The sequence below is a fragment of the Gopherus evgoodei genome, chromosome 13 (assembly GCF_007399415.2).
Source record: "Gopherus evgoodei ecotype Sinaloan lineage chromosome 13, rGopEvg1_v1.p, whole genome shotgun sequence".
In the NCBI taxonomy this organism is placed as follows: Eukaryota; Metazoa; Chordata; order Testudines; family Testudinidae; genus Gopherus; species Gopherus evgoodei.
In genome coordinates, this window is record NC_044334.1 from 4,945,466 (window position 1) to 4,966,048 (window position 20,583).

Consider the following 20,583-nt stretch of genomic DNA (forward strand, 5'->3'; position numbering starts at 1 on the left):
ATTAGATATCACATGAAGAGAGAAGATGTTTGTACCTGCATGCAGCGGAAGACTGGAGAGTATTTCTAGTTTCTGTGTTACATTTCTCTTTCATTATTGGTAAACTGACATTTTGCTGTAAAATCACTGCATGCTAGTTAGAATGCGAACATCAGTAGACAAGGCTCCTGCACCATTCCCAAGCCATGTGTGCATGCTTTATTTACAAAGGCAAAAAACTAGGTCAGGTCACAAATCGCCAACACAAAAATCAGAAACGGGTGAGAAATGGAGACATTTAGTGTGACTTACGTAATACTCAGAAAGTGGGATCAGCAATGGAAAAATGTTTGAATAAGTATATGACTTGAATAGAACTTCTTCAAAAGTAAAGCAGACCAAGTCGGGAATGTTAAGAGAGATAATGGTAAGAAGTTGCCAGGTAAAGTCAATCTTTGTTTAATTGTTCTGTGTGTATATATATGTACATACACAAAGAAGGCTTTACTGCCATCATCTTTTGAAGGAATTGCTTAGAATTTTTGGGGGGGGGAAGGGGTCCCCAAGAATTAACATCTCCATCCAAACTTTGCTCCTTAACACATCAGGATTAGCTAAATTATTATGTCAATTCTATAATAGAACTTTACAGCATAGGACACTGCTAGACCTATAAATATTGTGAACCCAATTTCCTCACTCAGCATCGAAGGTGGTCAGTTCTGAATTGGTAGAGTCTAATGCAGATTGTTTGGATACCTATGACAAGGGAGGTACTCAAATTAATGCCCCATAATAAGCATCCAACTTTGAAAATTAAGCTTTGTTTGCAAACCACTTTTTATATACTTAGCATAAAAAGGCAAATTTATATAAAACCTCTGGAAAATAGGGAGGGAATGATAGATTTGGCAAAAAAGATTTAGATTTTAGATTTAAGAAAAGACTGAGAGCACTTTAGACATGTATGCTCAAATTTACCACTAGGAAAGGTACTGAAAATGGGGGAGGGAAAGCAGAAATAGACCAGAAAAGCAAAAACAGGTAGAATTGACAATTTTAGTTTGGATTCTCAGTGTAGATCAGCTACTATGGACATAATTTATTTGGACTCTATACATTGCTGAGAAGTGCAATACACGAAGGAAGGATGGAAGGACATTTTCAAAGTACACAACCACCATTAAACTTTCAGGGGGCACCTAACTGCCCTTGTGAATATCCCTCTAAGTTTCTTGAGTGAAGAAATTAATGAATATAAAATATAGAAGACACTCAGCTGTGGAAAAAAATATGGGATGGAAAGAAGGAGCAGCCTTCACCGGCCACGGGAAGTTAAAAGGATCAGTGCAAGGGTTTGCATCAGTTTGTTCACTTTACGTCTCAATGGCCTAAGAGAACAGCCTTGCAGAGGATAATGAGATGGTAACGTTTGCCGGTGATACAAAAGTTAGCAAGGCAGAGCCAAAAGCAGCAGCAGTCCGTCGACAGGACAAAGCCAATAACATCTCACTTGACTTCAGGAGTCTAGGGGCAGAGAACAGTTAGCACTTTATGGAATTCTGTGCAGAGAAATGCAAGATAATGAGGCTAGGAACCAAGGACATGAAACAGAAATATGTCCTTAATTTAAAAAGAGTCTGAGAAGCATAGATCTACAGGTAGCAGGGGATAAAGAGAATATCTTCAGGTTACTTAGCAGCAACACTGCAGAGAGGCACAGAGGTACTGAACTCAAATGGCAAAGAAATTAAGCTAAATGTGCATAATGGGTAAGCGAGACCACAAGTGAGTACGGTGAACTGCCCTGATGACCCTAATCTAAAAAAAAAAAAAAAAAAAAAAAAAAAAGACTATTCTAGCAAGGGAGACAATGCAGCCAGGGCTGGCCATAAAGAAACAGGGACTGGAGAATCTGCAGCCATGACCCGGTGGGATGCAATTGCCTCAAGGATCAGGTATTCTGAATGACCAGATAAGCTGACCTTACGTATTACTATGGAAACAGGGCTTAAGCCTCAGGGAGATACAACCTCTCTCAATGAGGGACACAACATCAGAGCTGGGAGGGCACTAGGGTCTCATTCAGGAAAGCTCCTAAGCACGAGCCTAATTTTAAGCACATGCTTAAAGTTGAAGAGAGTGGATTTAAGAAAGTGCTTCAGTGCTTTCCTGACACAGGGCCTAGAAAATACTGGGCAGAATTTCTTCACCCAACTATAGAGAAAAATCAATACATCTCAATGGGAACTAGGTTAATATTTGGAGAGAAATGTTTCAGGGCTTTGCAGGAACTCTGATCTCAAGAGCTCCTCTGCAGAACGTGCTTTTAAGAGAGCTGGCGTTAACGATTTCAGAGATCTCACACATTTCTAAATCTGTTTTAGTGTCCCAGAGCAACGACTCATGTCCTAGTCCTGAGTCTGTGTTACCTTGTACTGTGTTGTGGCAGTCACACTGGTGAAAAATGCCTCGGCAGCAGGTACACAAACAGTTTTGAGCAGGGGGTTGGACTAGATGATCTCCTGAGGTCCCTTCCAACACTAATAATCTATGATCTATGATTAGTGTTTTATGCCCTCTTAGCACAGTGTAGATGAGGACACAGGGTACAGAACAGCAAAGAATCAGGCCCTCTGCTTTTAACTGGTCCTACTGGCTGAAAGAGGCTCTCAGACTTCAGGGTTTCTATTCTGTATCACAGCGGCAGCAGCTTGGAGTTACTCGGAATTCCGGTTACTTGCAACGAACGGCCATTCACAACCCAGACTTCACTGGAGATCGGGGGCTGCCTTTCTGGATTCCTCTGTCCTTAGAGCAGCTTTGACTTCTGAACCCTCCTCGCATGTTCAAAAGGAGTTGAGAAAGCAGCAATATAGATGCACACCAAAGAATGAGTCTAACCCCGGGAAAGGAAGAGGGTGGAGAGATTACTGTACTGAACCCCCCACCCCAGTCAAATTGCTCTGAAATGAATTAGGAAGGGTGTCTCAGTGTGGGCCATTGTATCTAAGATGCTGAAAATAAATGTATCAATGTAGAGAAAAATTCCCTTGTCTCCATCCCTTCAAACCAGAGCTGATGGGCCCTGAATAATCATCATTGCTTGGTCAAGCAGAAGAGGCTGATAGAAATGTGATCATATTCCCCAGACATTTGGATTGTCCAATCAGAAGCGCATCTGCAAAAGGTGTCCCATCTAGGGAAAGACTGTGAGCATTTCCCTATGCTGCCTTGCAAATCTCTACACTGGGGTCTTCCCTTTAACTGGCCACTCCGACATCAGGTGCGTGCTTTAATGACCGTGGGACAATTTCCTGTGGAAGTCTGTCTGCTCCCAAGGGAGGGTTCAGCCTTGCACTGTTCTAGCCTGAGACATTTTGGTCACATTAAACCAGTCCAGCAGTTTAACTGTAAACCCCAGAGTAAAGTCAGGTTCCTCCATTACCAAGTTCCGGAGGGCTTTCCACCCTCCACTCCTCCCCGAAGGGGCTGATGCAGGTGTCTACAAGAAGCTGGGTCCCTTATCCAGAAGGAACCTTTGCAGGTGGTTTGAGTGGTTTTAGGCTCAAGGCACAAGTTTCCAGGCAGCAGAGCTGGGGCTTCAACAAGAAGCCCTGAAAACCGAGCTCTCCAGAATGAACAAAGAGCCTGTAAGGACTGTTGAGGAGATTCTCTGGAGCAAGATGTTATCCCTTCTGTTTTGCTATATATTGCAGAGCCTGGTCAAGGTGATTACCCACAGCAAAACAGGAGAGCGAACCTTGCCTGCCTGAAACAGCCAGGCTGTCCATTCTGCCAGAAAGGCGCACAGCTGGAAGGCTGCTCTGCCATTGCATTATGATCCGTAGTTTGTTTTTACACTGGACAAAGGGAAGTCCTGCACTACATCAGGGAAGAAACCCTGCAGCCAGGAACTGACAGGCTGCTGTCTGTCTCCTGAGCCTAGCACGGGCAGAGAACGTGGCATCCAGGAACTTCCATGGGGTTGTTACCAAATACACAGGGCAGCCGATTCGATACCCAGTGAGGTCGCTGGGAGTCTTTTCATTGACGTCAAAGGACAAAGCCTCAACGTCTGTGTATGGGCACGGCTCCACCTGGACGTGAGTGGTAGATTTTATTGAGAAGAGGACAGGATTCATTCCCACTGGGAATGGCCTGGCTTCCTTTGGTTCAGTGCCAGAGAGAAATCTGAGGAAAGGAAGTTAGCAGGGCTCCTATACATTTCAGTGGACCCTCCAGGCAGATTCAGCTCAGAAAGGTTGGGCCCAGCCTGTATGCCCTGTTCACTACACCAGTCACCTCAGGGGGCAAACAGCACCATCTTGAAAACAGAAGAAAGGCTGAATAGGCATGCAGGTTCCTTAGCCTAAAACCCAGCTCTGAGTCCCTCAACCTTGGGAAAGGTCAGGATGTGACCTTCACATCATGGGCCCAACTCCAACACTCTGGGTTGACCCGAATGAACCATAAAATGCCTGCAGCACAGACCCACCCACTGTAAGGCAGAGAAAAGACTGGCCCTCTGAAATCACAGCTAGGGGAGAAGGGGCAGTCAGAGGGGAAAGGGGAACCAAAAGAAGGCACCATAAACATTAGCATTGCCACCTGCCTGTTGAAAGAGGGGAGGGGACATGCACCAGGTCTGGATGTGATCCCTTATCAAATCGATGGTGCAACAGGCCCCTGCTGTGGTTTGGCCCAGAGCAACAGCGTCCTGTAGTGTTGTGTGGACAGGTGTCTGAGGGTGCAGAAAGCCTTTGTTGGTTTTACTCAGAACAATGCAAACAATATTGAACTTTATTCACCTTGGAGGGAGGGAGAAAATTCATCTCAGTTTTATCACATTGACATTTAAATGACCACAGGAGCCAGCACTCCCTGTAATGCTATACATCTATGTTCTACGAGCGTAAAAGAATCACACTGCACAAGAGGACAAGAAACAATCCACAAACTAAAACAGCAGCTTAGGAGACATGCGCAGGGCCCACGATCTGGTGATGCGCTAGGAGTGAAGTTATTCAGTTGAGCAATGCACTTCCTTCACTTCCAGGGACTGCCCCCACGGTCTCAAGGCTCTAAAAGAAACGGCGGGTGAAGAAAGCGAAGGACTCCAGGCAGGAGGATTACTAGCCTATAGTTTCTTCTGTGTAAAAGCACATCACAGGAATACAGTACAGTGACAGCCCATTGAAACCTTCATGCTGGAGAGAGGATTGGATTTTCCCCTCTGTCTGTGAAGTTAAAGCTTTATAAAGATGTTCATTGCAAATGACTAGTACTATTAAATTCCACTGAAAAAAGCCAAGAATAAGAAAATAACTCATCAACATAGAAAATTAAAGGACACTGAGGTACAGCTCAGTTCAGAATACACCACGCAACACCACCACCGTAGCAGAGAGGAGAGCAGCAGCCTGCAAAGGAGTCATGAACCAAGGAGCCTGAACCAAGGTCTTTAGGTTTTGTTTAGCATGCAAAGTTTGTAGCTGAGCGACCATATATTCCAGGAGTACTTACTGTACTAATCCTGACATTGCTATGCTTGAAGGTTGTGCAAAACAGCAGATGGATCAGACTGGTATTAAAAAGATCAATATCAATTCAAGAGCTTGTCGACTCTCTTGTAGTTGATATGAAATAAAATACCCACAAACAAGAAATTAAGCACAGACTGAAGCAAATCTTTCTTTTGTGCAATAATAAAAGGAAACCCACCAGAAAATTGAAGTTGGAAGACCACTAACTGTCCCAGATAATTTCATTAAGTGCTGTATTTTAAAAGGAAAACAAATACCTAAACACATCAACTCCTTAGGAAATGTTTTCCCACCTGCAGGTGGTAAAATGAACATCTATGAAATTATTATGAAACAGAAAACACTGTCTCAAGAGAGCTTAACAAATTCAGCCCCCAAAATACAGCTATTTGCTAGGTTATGTAGCCATATTGAGTGGAATGGGAGGTGGTCACAAGTCTAAGACAAGGAAGGATTCCTAGAGTAAGAGCATGTGCAGGTTCCTAGTTCCAAAATTAATTGTGTCTGAAACAAATCAAAACTCAGATCTGGTGTTTCCAAAATGAGCATGCAGAAGGTGGCTCTCTATCTCCAGTTATTTATTGAAATGCCATAACACTCAGTGTCCTTTCTGTGAAAACTCAGAAGTATTTACCACCCTGTCTGCTAGCTCTGTACACTGCAAAAATGTTCCCTTTGGAAAAGAAGCCAAATACCTAGTGCTCTGCGGATTATATCAGTGGAAATGCAGTTACTGAGTTATGTTTATAACCAAACCCAGCACAGAAGAAACAGCCTTTTGCTTATTGCAACTGAGGTATTGATATCAAATGAACTGAACTGTCTGATGCTGTGACAACTTTCAAACTGCTCCCCCATCACATGCTGAAAACAGTAATAGGGTAGGTTTAATGACTGTGCATCCCAATAGACAGAACTGATGTTAAAAGTATTTCAGTTGGCCAAGAGAAAAATGAGGGGAGTGGAAAGAGACGTGCAGAGAGAAAAATAAACGCACGTGGGTTAATGAGGACAGAACAATGAGCACCCAAGTAAAACACCACCTCACGAACAAACACCTTCAACAAACAGAATAGGAAACAATATTATGATGCAGGTTAGACTGGTGAGAAATGAAGACAAATGAAAATCCTCAGTGTGTGACTATTGCTTGACAAAATCATACATCAGAATGATGCACTGTCAGAAATGGATTTGAACACACGAGATCCAGGTTGCTCTTTAGGATGAGAATGGTGAACAGAGGATGCTGGCGTCAAGGAGACGGGGCAGCATAACGTTCCTGGGATCCAAGGAGATGTAGGCAAGACATGTAGCATAGGCTTCGGAAGACAGACATTGGAAATCTACTGTGACTTGGCAGAGGGTGTGGACTTCAGAGAGACTTGTGCTGGGGACCTTAATCACTTGCAATGTGGTTCTCGTTTTGTAAAGTGTGCCAGCGTTCAATTTTCTTATCCTTATTCTTCAGACACTCGTACCAGTGTTTCAAACGCTCCCCCTTGGCGGTGATGCCCAGCTGACATCCGCCTGCAGGAAAGAAGCAGGCAGGACAGTCAAAGAAGACACCAGGGTTCCAATTACCCATCTCTGTGGTGCCACTTTTTTCTGTATTTTTTTTTTCCTCCCCAGTTTAAAATTTCATGCGAGTTTAATGCTGGCAAAAGGGCCCAGACTGACAAGCTCTGGAGACTGGGGTCTTCTAGTCAGCACAAAATAGAGGCAACACCACAGACGACTGAAACTCATCTAAAATGGCACCCCAGTGGGAGACCCTCACCCCACCCCTCCACACAGGACAGCCTGGACCCTAGGAGTTCTGAATAGTCGAACACGAAATATTTCGTTGTTCAAACCATGTTCTCATCCTACAACCCCTCCTCCTATTATTGTTGGCTTAACCCAGCGGAAGTAGCGTGGTATGGGAGATCCAGATGCACTTTACAGTACCCTGCAGCTGCAGCTGGAGAATTCTTCCTGTGGTGCGATCCTGCTGGGATAGAGCAGCCACATACACAGGTTCAGCTACTTTGATATTTATGTAACGGGTGCAAGCAGAAGAGGGGCAGGCTGATAGCCATGCCGATATTGGGGGGTCTAGCACCACACACTATTGATAGCACCTTCCCCTTCCTTCAAGCGACGGGGCTCTGGCGCCTCCCTGCTCAATGCACATGGCTGAGAGCAGAGCTGTCTAGGCACCCGCCCGTATGCAGAAAGGCCACAATCTGGCCTGAAATTTCCTTGCTCCCCAGGTTACTCTGACCTAGAGCCAGGCACCAAGTTAGAGTTTGGAAAAGGTGCTGACCAAAAAAAGGAGTCAAATGGGCAATTTTTATAAAATCAGCCCAGAGCAGAATCCGCTCGTGAGCCAAGGTCCTCTATACAATGGTGCAACGTGAGGAGTTGCAGCTGAGTCACCGGACCTGCTACCCACGAGGTCCTACTTCAATGCTTAAAATGAAACATCTCTGTATTTCAGAGTATTGAAGAGGAGCTAAGGACAGGTGAGTCATTTGAAAATCACTGAACACTTCAAATACAGAGAGAATACTTTGTGGCAGAGAGACTGCAGCCACGCTCCGATAAGCCCAACCCATTCTTAGCACCCTCCCCGCCAAAGTGCCTGCTGTTTTTAATCGCACCCAGCACCTTGGTCACTTCCAGATTCCAAAGCAGAGCCGGCCAACTGTCAGCAATCCTTTGCCTTTCCCCTCTGACCTGGCACTGTGTGTGACCTCAGAGCGACTGCAGGGAAACACCCTGTTCCCATCAATCAGCAGAGAGTAGACAGACCTGTAACTCACCGATATAATCGTTAGATTTGCCAATATCATAATCCCAGACCGATATGTCCAGTGATTTCTTGGCCAGATCGCTGTGTTTTATGTCATAGAAAAACTCCTGGAAAGCAGAAAGTATTAAAATTATACCCAAACCCCAGCTTTAAGAGAAGAATCTAAGGAAGCATTACATTCTAAAGCTTATTGTGCACAGTGAATTTAAAAGACTCACACAGAGATTTAATAAACTGCTAGCAAATAATCATACTCTGCTCTTTGACCATGGATCTAAATGCACTTACATGGTAAGTTCTCCCCTTATAACTATCATAGGCATTTGCAAGGCCCCTATCAAGGGGACATCTAGGCCATGGCGAGGTGCCAGGATTGTCCATTTTACAGACTGGTCAACTCCAGAGCCAGAGGTAAACTCTGGCCTGATTCTCTAGGGTGCTGAGCTGTGGGTGCTCAGCACCTCTGAAAAATCCGTGGGGCCAGGATTTCCCCCCCAGGAGTCCAGACTGCCAGTTTCCTGCTCTGACCACTAGGCCACCCTGTGTGTTATTTTGCCAGTCGCACAGTAGCAAAGCCTCCTCAATGCAAGGATTGAATGGCGGGAACTGGCTCTTCCCTTCAGCAGAATCTCCAGACATAGCAAAGGATCAGTCATGGAGGGACGGCATTTGGCCTTTGCTCCTGGGCTGAGCCTCGCTTTGAACAGCTGCCTGAGGAACACCACTGTTCATACTTCCTTTTTAAAGCCAACGGAGAAACTGGAGACCAGTAATACAACCCAGCCCTGAAAGGTGCGGGGTGCTCCCAATTCTCCTGGAAGCCAATGGGGATCAAGGATGAAAAGTACCTCACAGAATCAAGCCCTCTGTAAGGTAAAATGTCTTATGGGGAACTTGTGTGTCATCGCTTGGGGTTTTTTATAATAATAATTCAGACTATCCATACATTTCAGAGACGTTTTAACCATGATCCTTTCCAGCAGCAGGAGAATGTGGTGAGAAGAGGTCTGATCTAGGGGACAGCAGCCAGTTCCTTGCCAGTGTCATCTCAGCAATCTTCATTTACATGACCTTCTTCTCAGGAGTTTCGAGAATTTGGAAGCTAGTTATGAAACTGATCACACCCCAGAAGCTTTCCACATAGGGACAACATAACCCCTGCTGCTCACTGCTCACTTAGCCCAAATTGTATTGTGGGAAGAGACTAGGTTATACTGGGGCCTCTGATTCGGTCAGAGCAGAGATCTCAGGATGTACCTGTGGTGTAGAATCATGATTTAGTTAGATCACTCGCTGTCTCAGAGAGGGGGAGACGACACTCAGTTATTGGGATTGATCTAGCATGTATATTTCTCCCCAATCAAGGAGATAAGGCCAAAATATCAAACGCTTCAATTAGGCTGCCAAGATTCCTGACTCATAGAATCATAGGACTAGAAGGAATCTCGAGAGGTCATCTAGTCCAGTCCCCTGCACTGAGGCAGGACTAAGTATTATCTAGACCATCCCTGACAGGTGTTTGTCTAACCTGCTCTTAAAAATCCCCAGTGATGGAGATTCCACAACCTCCCTAGGCAATTTATTCCAGTGCTTAACCACTCTGACAGTTAGGAAGTTTTTCCTAACGTCCAACCTAAATCTCCCTTGCTGCAATTTAAGCCTATTGTTTCTTGTCCTATCGTCAGACGTTAAGAACAATTTTTCTTCCTCCTCCTTGTAACAACCTTTTAAGTACTTGAAAACTGTTACCATGTCCCCTCCCAGTCTTCTCTTCTCCAGATTAAACAAACCCAATTTTTTCAACTTTCCCTCATAGGTCATATTTTCTAGACCTTTAATCATTTTTGTTGCTCATCTCTGGACTTTCTCCAATTTGTCCACATCTTTCCTGAAATGTGGTGCCCAGAACTGGACACAGTACTCCAGTTGAGGCCTAATCAGTGTGGAGTAGAGCAGAAGAACTACTTCTTGTGTCTTGCTCACAACACTCCTGCTACTACATCCCAGAATGATGTTTCCTTTTTTGCAACAGCATTACACTGTTGACTCATGCCTCTGATGAAGTGAGTATTCACCCATGAAAGCTCATGCTCCAATACGTTTGTTAGCCTATAAGGTTCCACAGAACTCTGTCATATTTAGCTTGTGATCCACTATGACCCCCAGATTCCTTTCCATAGTGCTCCTTCCTAAGCAGTCATTTCCCATTTTGTCTTGTGTGCAACTGATTGTTCCTTCCTAAGTGGAGCACTTTGCATTTGTCCTTATTGAATTTCATGCTATTTATTTCAAACCATTTCTCCAGTTTGTCCAGAACATTTTGAATTATAATCCTATACTTCAAATAAATGAGTACAAAGTACAATTGTACTCATTTATTTCAGAAATATCCCTGAACAGTATGAAGACAGGAAGAAGTCTGAAAAAGCAGTTGCCACTTGGCAATGCCTTGTGTTTTACATGCACAAAGAATTAATAGTTTGTCCCATTTAAAAAAATGGATCCATCCTTACCTCATTAAATTCGGGATTCAATGTCTTCCTTTTAATCTGTGTCTTATGCTTGGCCTTTTTCCCCACGTCAGGTTTCAGCCAACTAGGAGCAACATAAAGCAGTTTAGAACTGAAGTGAATGAACAGAGAGCCAGCTTGCAAGCTAAAGAAAAAAAGAGTTTCTGGACAGAAAGAATAGCAGCTAAGGAAGTTAAAACTTAATAAAAATAACAAAATGAGTAAAAAAACCTGTTTCAGATCATCGGGTTAAAGTCTAAGACTAGAACAATTCACTTTGCACTGGTTACTGAACTCAGCATAAATCTCTGTATATAGATGCACTGTTGGTACTTAAATTAGAAAGACAATCTTTAAAAAGAATCATGCTAAATCCGAATAGCTAGCACCCCTCTCACTTGGATCTGTTGTAGAATGAGTTTGTAGAAGAGATCGCACGGAGGCAGTTTATTTGTAACCTGCTCCACAATTTTCTCACAAGGCACCTCGATGGAAAATTGCAATGATCAAAGAAATGGCTAGAGGAGTGTGAAAATGCCCAAGGGACTAACCTGGAAATACACGTACAACTCAAAAAGGGCTTCACCAATGCTAGTGAGAGCTACAAGCGTGGCGAGGCTGAAATAATCACGACACTGACAAGCAGTAGACAAGTTGGTTATTCTATGATGCCAAACCACTTTTAACCTTCATGGCAAGCTACTCCATTGTGCCTCTGCTCCTGAGAATTTCAAGAGCACAAACACAAACTAGTCTAGAGAGACTTGAAAAAGACCCCAACTACTACTAATAATCAATTAGCTGTCTTAACAGTCCAGTCCAAACTCAATGCTAAATTGTACAGTTTGTGTTAATTAAATCTTTGTTTAAATTATCTTTGAAAGTCAAAATCCCAGGGTTCTATTTGCTTAGCATGAGAGAGAATGAAGCACGACATTGGAGGAAAAACATTCAAGTTTGTTGAACAGCAAACAAGACTTGCAGATCGCTATGGGCAGGGGTTATCAGTGTTTTTAATTTCATTTTTTAGGGGGAAAGTGTTCTTGTTGTAAGGGGAGAAAGGAAATGGAAAATGACCGGGGGCGGGGGGGCGGAATATATGTGGTTTAGGTGTAGAGCAGTGGTAAGCAACCTATGGCATGCATGCCGAAGATGGCACACGAGCTGATTTTCAGTGGCACTCACACTGCTCAGGGCCTGGCCATCAGTCCAGGGGGTTCTGCATTTTAATTTAATTTTAAATGAAGCTTCTCAAACATTTTTAAAACCTTATTTATTTTATGTACAACAATCGTTTAGTTATATATTATAGATTTATAGAAAGAGACCTTCTAAAAATGTTAAAATGTATTACCGGCATGCAAAACCTTAAATCAGAGTGAATAAATGAAGACTCGGCACCCTACTTCTGAAAGGTTGCCGACCTCTCGTGTAGAGAGAAGTTCTATCCCGAAAGGATAACTGTGGAATATCTATTCTGGATTAAGAGCTTCAAATTAAAATTTGCCCAGTTTAAAAATTGATGATGTCATTAGACTTTGCAGCGAGCTGAGAATGTGAATAATTGTGTGTGTTCTTCCTGCCTCTTGCAGTGTCACATGTACCTGAGTGATTGTTTAAAAAAAAAAATGCATATTTCTGGATGCAGTGAGGCATCACCACCATGACGTGCAGTAAAGGCCAGCCTGGCTCTGCTCATGGCAAGGGCATGGGACAGATCAGAATCTGGGCATGTCATAAACAGATAGCTAAGGGTTAATGTCTCTTTCGCCTGGAAAGGAGTAACCTGAAACACCTGACCAGAGGACCAATCAGGAAACAAGACTTTTTCAAATCTGGGTGGAGGGAAGTTTGTGTCTGAGTTCTTTGTTTTTGTCTTCTGCCTGTACTCTCTCTCGGCTATGAGAGGATTTCTGTCTCCTGCTTTCTAATCTTCTGTTTCCCAGTTGTAAGTACAGAAAGGACAGTGGTTTATATGGTTTTTTTTTTTGTATTTACATGTGTGTAGTTGCTGGAGTGTTTTGAATTGTATTCTTTTTGAATAAGGCTGTTTATTCATATTTCTTTTAAGCAATTGACCCTGTATTTGTCACCTTAATACAGAGACATCATTTTTATGTATTTTTTGTTTCTTTTTATATAAAGCTTTCTTTTTAAGACCTGTTGGAGTTTTTCTTTGGTGGGGAACTCCAGGGAATTGAGTCTGTAGCTCACCAGGGAATTGGTGGGAGGAAGAAGTCAGGGGGAAATCTGTGTGTGTTAGATTTACTAGCCCTACTTTGCATTCCCTCGGGTGAAGGAGGGGGTTGAGGGGGGAGCTTGGCTCTCTCTCTCGGTACCTATTTCCAGGACTGGAAATAGGGAGGGTGGAATCCCTCTGTTTAGATTCACGGAGCTTCCTTCTGTGTATCTCTCCAGGAACCCAGGGAGGGTCCACCTGGAGGGGAGGAGGGGGAAGGGAGATGGTTTATTCCCCTTTGTTGTAAGACTCAAGGAATTTGGGTCTTTGGGGTCCCCAGGGAAGGTTTTTGGGGGGACCAGAGTGCCCCAAAACACTCTAATTTTTTGGGTGGTGGCAGCTTTACCAGGTCCAAGCTGATAACTAAGCTTGGAGGTTTTCATGCTAACCCCCATATTTTGGACGCTAAGGTCCAACTCTGGGAACAGGTTATGACAGGGCATCAGGGATGAACAGCGAATCTCATGTGCACCACCATGCCCCGCAGCCAGCAGCGAGATTGTTTTGTGTATATACCACACGATTATCAAGACTTCAATCACAGTGGGTCAGCTACTGAGGGTCTGATTCTCCACTCTGCTACAGCCGTTTTACACTGGTATGTCTTGAGGAGTGAAGAATCAGAACCTGAGTTTGGAATCGCTCTGGAATGCACATGGAAAAGGCGCATCAGAAGCCCACATAGTGTGTATGTATTTGTGCCGTGTGAATGGCAGCATGCCTCATTGCAATCCCGAAGAGCCTGCAGGTACAGTTCAGCTCACAATGTCATTGGTTTTGCATGAAGCTGGATAGAATCCATTTTACCCTTCCACTGTTGTATGGGCTTTGCAGCAATAATGCCAGTTAAAATGCATTTCGGGCGGTGAAATTCACGGAGCAGGTACATGACAGAATTAGAAGCCACCATGTTTAACAGAGAGTTATTTCTCTGAGAATAACCAGGCTTTAACGTAACCCACCTCACACACGCTCCAGCATGGAGTTTGCTCCCCGCGCGATGGCACAACAAACACTTCAGAACTTTTGGGTTCCAACTTACAGTTTAACAAAAGGATCTGAGTATCCATTGGCATCCATGGCAGCTAAATGGACACAACGGACAATGCCAACAATTAGGCCTCCCTGCTGGGTGCTGTACATGAGGGACACAAGGATCTTTCCTCGTTCTTCCACATCACCACCGCGGTCTACCTACGAGACGAAGCCAGAGGAATGAGTGGGGACTGGGATAAGAGAGACCAGAAACTCATCCATACAGGAATATGGAGCCAGGGACTCACCAGAATCCATTGTGCAGGAAAGAGGAAATGACTAAAGGGAAAAGCTTGAAAAGGAACCACACGAGATAACAGAAGGAGGCGAGGAAGTGTTTAAGCACAGAGGCCAAGGTGACCAATACAATGTGCAGAAGCCAGGTCCAGTTATTATGATTCTATTTTTAATATTCGATAAGGATTGAAAAGGCTTGTATGCGTAAGTTAGGTTAAATCGGCAGACCCCATTTAAAGGTTTGCAAGAAAGTTGTAGCTGTTTTCATTTTGTCTGGGGGGTCACACGTGGCACCTTTTAGTCTCAGGTTCAGGTTGGAATGAACCTACAATCTGAAAGGGCCTTGGCAAGCAGATGCTCTGAAGGCAGAACAGGGAGAGAGAGAGATCACACATGTAACATTTCCACCTCCCACTTGGCACTTCAGCAGCTCCTTCTGCAACCATTAACTAACCCTCCCTTCTTGTCACATGGGGTCTGAAACAGGAAAAAAGTGACAGCTCATGGGGGAAATGCCTGAGTCCTCCAGGCCTGCAAAGCAGTCAAAGAAATTCACCTCCACTATTAGCATCAGCACCACAACTAGACGTTTGAGCTGGCACTAGAGAGATATGCACATCCCACCCAACTGGTAGCATGATGTGTTCCCCTGTGAGATACCTGGGCTCAGGAATGACCTTGGGATCCCACCCTCCAGCGGGCTCTATACTGGGGGCATCGGGAGAGCAATTCTGTTACTCACTCAAGAGGCGGATAACAGGGAAGCAGTGCACTCTTAGGGTACGTCTACATGACAGAGACGGGATTTAAGTCCGTGTAGCTATACCAAAGATAGCATCACTCTAGCTAGAGCAAGTACCAATAGCAGTATGTGCAAGCCCACCCAGGACCCTGGCTATGTACTCCGGTGGTAATCTATGCTGCCGGCGCTTGGCTGCTATCAGCACTCAAGCTAGCTAGCTTACAGAGAGCGGATATATTGGCAAACACCTCCGACTGCAGCGCCGTCATACCTAGAGCATGACTCTTGCTATGGCCCTGCATAGGTGACCTGCATAATAAGCAGCTGCTGAGACGCTCTCGAAGTGGGATTATAAAGCAAAAAAAGCTATCATTCACTAGTGGCACCAAAAGGATAGAAAACGGTGCCTCTTGCCCCTTAGCTAAGGATGCCCTTTGAAAGCAGAGCCAGAGGAGCATGGGCAGCACCGCCTCTTACCTCCTCTTCGTACAGCGCCATCCCGCGAGAGGATCCGGTCGTTCCAGCCCGCTTCATCTTGGAATAGGAACAAAGAGAGACTCCCTTTAATAACTCCATAGGCAGAGAGAGGCCTCTCCCTACAGAAACAATATTCATGCCCACACCCAACAGGTCAAACTCAGCCACAGTGTCCACTCACTGACCTCAGGGGAGGAGGGGTGTCAATCTGTCCCACACACCTACAGGCTCTTCACTGAGTGATGTGGCTTCTGTCCACCCATCAAACTTCAAAAATTTCTTTATTCCTATTTTCCGATGGCCAGAGCCATAGATCTGAATCTATTCCATGCACACAGGACTGCAGTCTTTTCCCCACCCATGTAATCAGTCATCTCACCTAATTCCCCTTCTGGAAAATTGTGGTTGGATACTGGATCGCAGGGCACTCTCTTGTCAGGAGAGCTACAGGCCACCAAACTATTTAAAGCAGCTTGTAGGTGTCCATAAGAGTTATTTCTAGGGAAGGAAGCCAACCATATTCCAAAGCTGTACAGAGGAACATGCAATATGCTACTCACTCATGGGTCAGTCCTTTATCTAGGATTCCTTCTCTAGTTTTAAACAGTTGGACAGGAATGCCACACAGGCTGCTCAGACAGGTTCCTACTAGAGCTATTAGTGATCTTACCTCAGCAGTTTTCCTTGTTTAAAGCCTGTGAGCAAAAATCTGCTCTCAGCCCTAAAGTAGTGATATCAGCTCTGTTACACTGCTCTTCCTACATTTACAGAACTGTCTCTGGGAGACCAGGGTACAAGAGTCAGCATGCAGATCCAAGAGCAGAGTTTTGCTCTTTGTCCACATCACAGGATGTTTTCGGGGTGCAGCGGGGTTAATATCTTATAAATGAGACTTGTGCTAGTCCATGGAACAGGGTGCCCCGTGCACTGAAGAACTGTTCATCACACCAACAGGCTAGGCAGTGCTTGGACCAGATTCTGATCTCCATGATGGCCTACAATGAAGTTATTTCATATTCATACTGCCGCAACCGAGACCAGAAACTGGCCCTAAGGTTCTGAACACCTTCCCAGAGACCTTCACTTTCACAGGTCACATAGCCACTCAGGAGTCTCAAATTCACTGTCACTCCAAAGTCCATTGAATGCTACTTTTATATAAAGCACCAGAAATAATGACAACATAGCAGAACTTCACGAGACTTACCGGTATTACTCTCTCCAAGCAGATGTTGAAGTTCTTTTTCTGGTTGGATTTGAGTTTCTTCAGAGAAACTCGAGTTTCACCGATAAATTCATTGTGGCCAAATTTGTCTTCATCGCACACCGAGATCCTGAATTGAACAAGAAAAAGGACCTAATATTGAATAGGCTGGAGCATTTCCCAGCTCAGACTCTATGCTATGCAACCCAAAAAAATTGTTTGCGGGAATAATGTAGACAGCAAACCCTAAAAATCTCACATCTAAGATACCTGCCAAATCGAGCAGCCTCGATTTAACTTCTGACCAGAGCTGGTTGGAAAACAACTTCGTTTCCTCAAGAAATTCTGACATTTTTTAATTTGTTCCAATTCAGAGCAAAAAGCCAAAATTTTGAAATTTCCTGTGGAATGGAAATTCTGAAAAACCAATTCAGAACCACTCAAATATTTTGCTAGAATAATGTGAAAACATTCAGTTTCAATATGTTAAAAACATTTCATTTTGATAATGTCAAAATAGTATATAAAATATTTAATATTAAATAGACAATATATTATTTAAATTATAATAGTACACAAGTTTAAAGGAAATAAAACATGATGAAGTCAAAGTGAAACATTTTGACATTATCTAAACCAGGGGTAGGCAACCTATGGCATGGGTGCCGAAGGCAGCACGCGAGCTGATTTTCAGTGGCACTCACACTGCCCAGGTCCTGGCCACCAGTCCAGGGAGCTCTGCATTTTAATTTTAATTTAATTTTAAATGAAGATTCTTAAACATTTAAAAACCCTTATTTACTTTACATACAACAAAAGTTTAGTTATATATTATAGACTGATAGAAAGAGACCTTCTAAAAACGTTACAATGTATGGCTGGCACGCAAAACCTTAAATTAGAGTGAACAAATGAAGACTCAGCACACCACTTCTGAAAGGTTGTTGATCCCTGATCTAAACAATTTGTTAAGACTTTCTTCCATCAAAAATTTCATCTAAAATCGACACATCCCCATGAAATGTTGTGGTTTTGATTAAACTCCATTTTCCGATGAAAAACTGTTCCTACCCTACCTATTCAGCTCTACTTCTGCCCAATTTCTTAAAGGGTTGCAAAGGTAGATAACTTTAAGTGCTGCAACAGGGAATGACACTCACTCCTGTGCAGAAGGCGCACAGAGTTCGCCATCACAGAGCACTTTCATAGAATCAGAGAAAATTAGGGTTGGAAGAGACCTCAGGAGGTCATCTAGTCCAATCCCCTGCTCAAAGCAGGACCAACTCCAACTAAATCATCCCAGCCAGCACCTTAAAAAGCCTTTAAGGAGGGAGATTCCACTACCTCCCTAGAGTAACCCATTCCAGTACTTCACCATCCTCCTAGTGAAAGTTTTTCCTAATATCCAACCTAGATCTCCCCCACTACAACTTGAGACCATTGCTCCCTGTTCTGTCTTCTGCCACCACTGAGAACAGCCAAGCTCCATCCTCTTCAGAGCTCCCTTCAGGTAGTTGAAGGTTGCTATCAAATCCCCCCTCACTCTTCTCTTCTGCAGACTAAATAAGCCCAGTTCCCTCAGCTTCTCCTCATAAGCCATGTGCCCCAGCCCCCTAATCATTTTCATTGCCCTCCACTGGATTCTTTCCAATTTGTCCACATTCTTTCAGCAGTGAGGGGACCAAAACAAGATGCAATACTCCAGTTGTGGCCTCACCAGTGCCGAATAGAGGGGAATAATCATTTCCCTCGACCTGCTGGCAATGCTCCTACTAATGCAGCACAATATGCAGTTAGCCTTCTTGACAACAAGGGCACACTGCGGACTCATACCCAGCTTCTCATCCACTGTAATTCCCAGTGTAAGACACTGGGATTTTGTCTTCAACTTGCCTGAGTGTTTTCCTTTGCATATCTTCATCCGTAATGCCATGATACACCAGTGTCTCATTCCATACGGGGTTGCGAGTGTTGCGCAGAGTCTTGGTCCTCAATTTGTTTGACTGTTGGGTTTCAAAAATTAAAACAAAGAACTAATCACACACACTGTCTGCAGCCTAAAATGGTCCCGGGTCAACAGTTATGCAGATAGTGGGTCAGTCCTGTGATCTTTCCTCACATGAGCACTCCCATGGTTCCCCGGTATTTGACTTCATTGAGGGTCACTCACCCAAGCAAAGTATTACAGCCTAACATTTTTAATTTTAAGAAATGTCTGTAAACCAAAATCGCCAAACTAGTCTCATTTAAGAGTCAAACTCCAATCCTCAGCATTTGACCCAGATGCACAGAGCCTCTTCTTCTAAAGGAAGTTGAGGTGTTTACCAGGCCATGGCAGTTTAGAAGATCAGGCACAGCCCACTGGAAAATGAACTTTGTGGCCTAAAATAAATGAAAAGCCTAAGAAGCTGGAACTTTCTTGCCTCCCTCTCACTTGTTCATATTTACTTAGCCAATTCAGCCCTTGTACAAACAGAAAATTAACTGATTCCCAAGTTAGTAAAGTCTTGGCTTCTGCATCTCTTGTGCCATGTGGGAAAATTATTCCTACTAATCAAGATTCCACATCTAGGTGGGATTCTCTGCTTGGGCAAGATTAGTAGCCTCCTTCCACTGTTGCGAAGTAGAAAGATACGCCATAGATGAGAACTGGATGAACAGAGGAATGTAACACTAACAACAAGATCCCAGATGCTTCTAACTGGAGAATTTTTTTCCAATGTATGAAAAAAAGGATGAGAAAGGAAGACTAGCCCAAAACACTGGGGACATAGACTACTCAGATCCTACACTAGGGACAGATTCTGTCCATATTTTGCAGTTGTGCCAGAATGTTTCTTTTGTTTTGTTGTTTGAGCCAATCTGATCCCAAAGTGCATGAAGTGTAAATTACAAACTTTTTATTAACATTATTTTGAAAGAGGTTGGCACCTGAGTCATTTCCTTTGAGTATAATTCAGCCAGAGAGAGAGAGAAAAAAAAAATCTTTGAATCCCCACAGGAAACAGAAGAGACATTTGTTAGGCAATGGGCCAACAATGTTCATTTCTTCCTAGAAGTTTTCTCCACTGAATTCAGTTCAGCTGGTCCTGGGAGCGAGAGTTTACAGAGCTTTCTTTGATGAGGAAACTAATTGGTGCATTTACTAACTTGGTGGATTTTTTTTTCACAGTTCTAATTAGAACACGCAAAACCTTCAAAGTAAAATTGATCTTTCAGACTCTAGTAATAATTAGATTTTGTGTCAGATGTTTTCTGTTGCATTAACAATGTCACCTTTGCGGAAGCTTCTCTGTGCTCATTAACTAGGTATTAGTCTTTCGAGATGTTCTGTCCGCTGCTCACTTCTGCAAGGCTGCTGTGAAACATGCAAAACCGAAGGCAATACGAAAAGACCCTCACCCATTAACAAAGGCCACCAGGCTGAGCTATTCCGCTCCCTATTCACCAGTGTCCTATTCATTTCTATCCAGAATTAAGGAGGCGCTGAGACACTTGCAAAAATAAGCACTTTGCTCCACTAATAGCAGAATTGACTTCAATGGGACAAAGGCCAAGGTTCTATTTAACAGCAATGAGGGCGTTAGAAGCCGGTTACTGGGTGGAGGAGGAGCCTGCTTGGTACATAGTGTGTAAATAACACAATCAATCCAATTAATCTTAATGTGCCAAGGGAGAAAAAAAAAAAGACTAGAGTTGACTCTGAGACAAAGAAAAATCCAGATCCAGATTGAGAGGAACCAGCCAGAGATTCCAGCTGGTAGGAGCACCTGCAGAAGCAGCCAGTGCAGAGGGTCCTGCTGTAAACTCTCCAAGG

The 20,583-nt window shown here is 43.8% G+C and overlaps 1 protein-coding gene across 8 annotated transcripts in view; it reads right to left on the bottom strand.

Annotated features, from left to right (window-relative positions):
* Window positions 1–518: 518 nt before the first annotated feature.
* RPH3A (rabphilin 3A) overlaps window positions 519–20,583 on the bottom strand; it is a 119,271-nt gene continuing 99,206 nt past the window's right edge. For all 8 annotated transcript variants that reach the window (XM_030583239.1, XM_030583240.1, XM_030583241.1 and 5 more), the window contains 7 exons: window positions 18,660–18,769; window positions 16,770–16,896; window positions 15,563–15,619; window positions 14,114–14,265; window positions 10,836–10,917; window positions 8,333–8,429; window positions 519–7,055 (listed from right to left, as the gene is read on the bottom strand). In XM_030583239.1, the coding sequence (XP_030439099.1) occupies window positions 6,925–7,055; window positions 8,333–8,429; window positions 10,836–10,917; window positions 14,114–14,265; window positions 15,563–15,619; window positions 16,770–16,896; window positions 18,660–18,769 (756 nt within the window). In that variant the 3' untranslated portion in view covers window positions 519–6,924. The remainder of the gene's footprint in view (window positions 7,056–8,332; window positions 8,430–10,835; window positions 10,918–14,113; window positions 14,266–15,562; window positions 15,620–16,769; window positions 16,897–18,659; window positions 18,770–20,583) is intronic.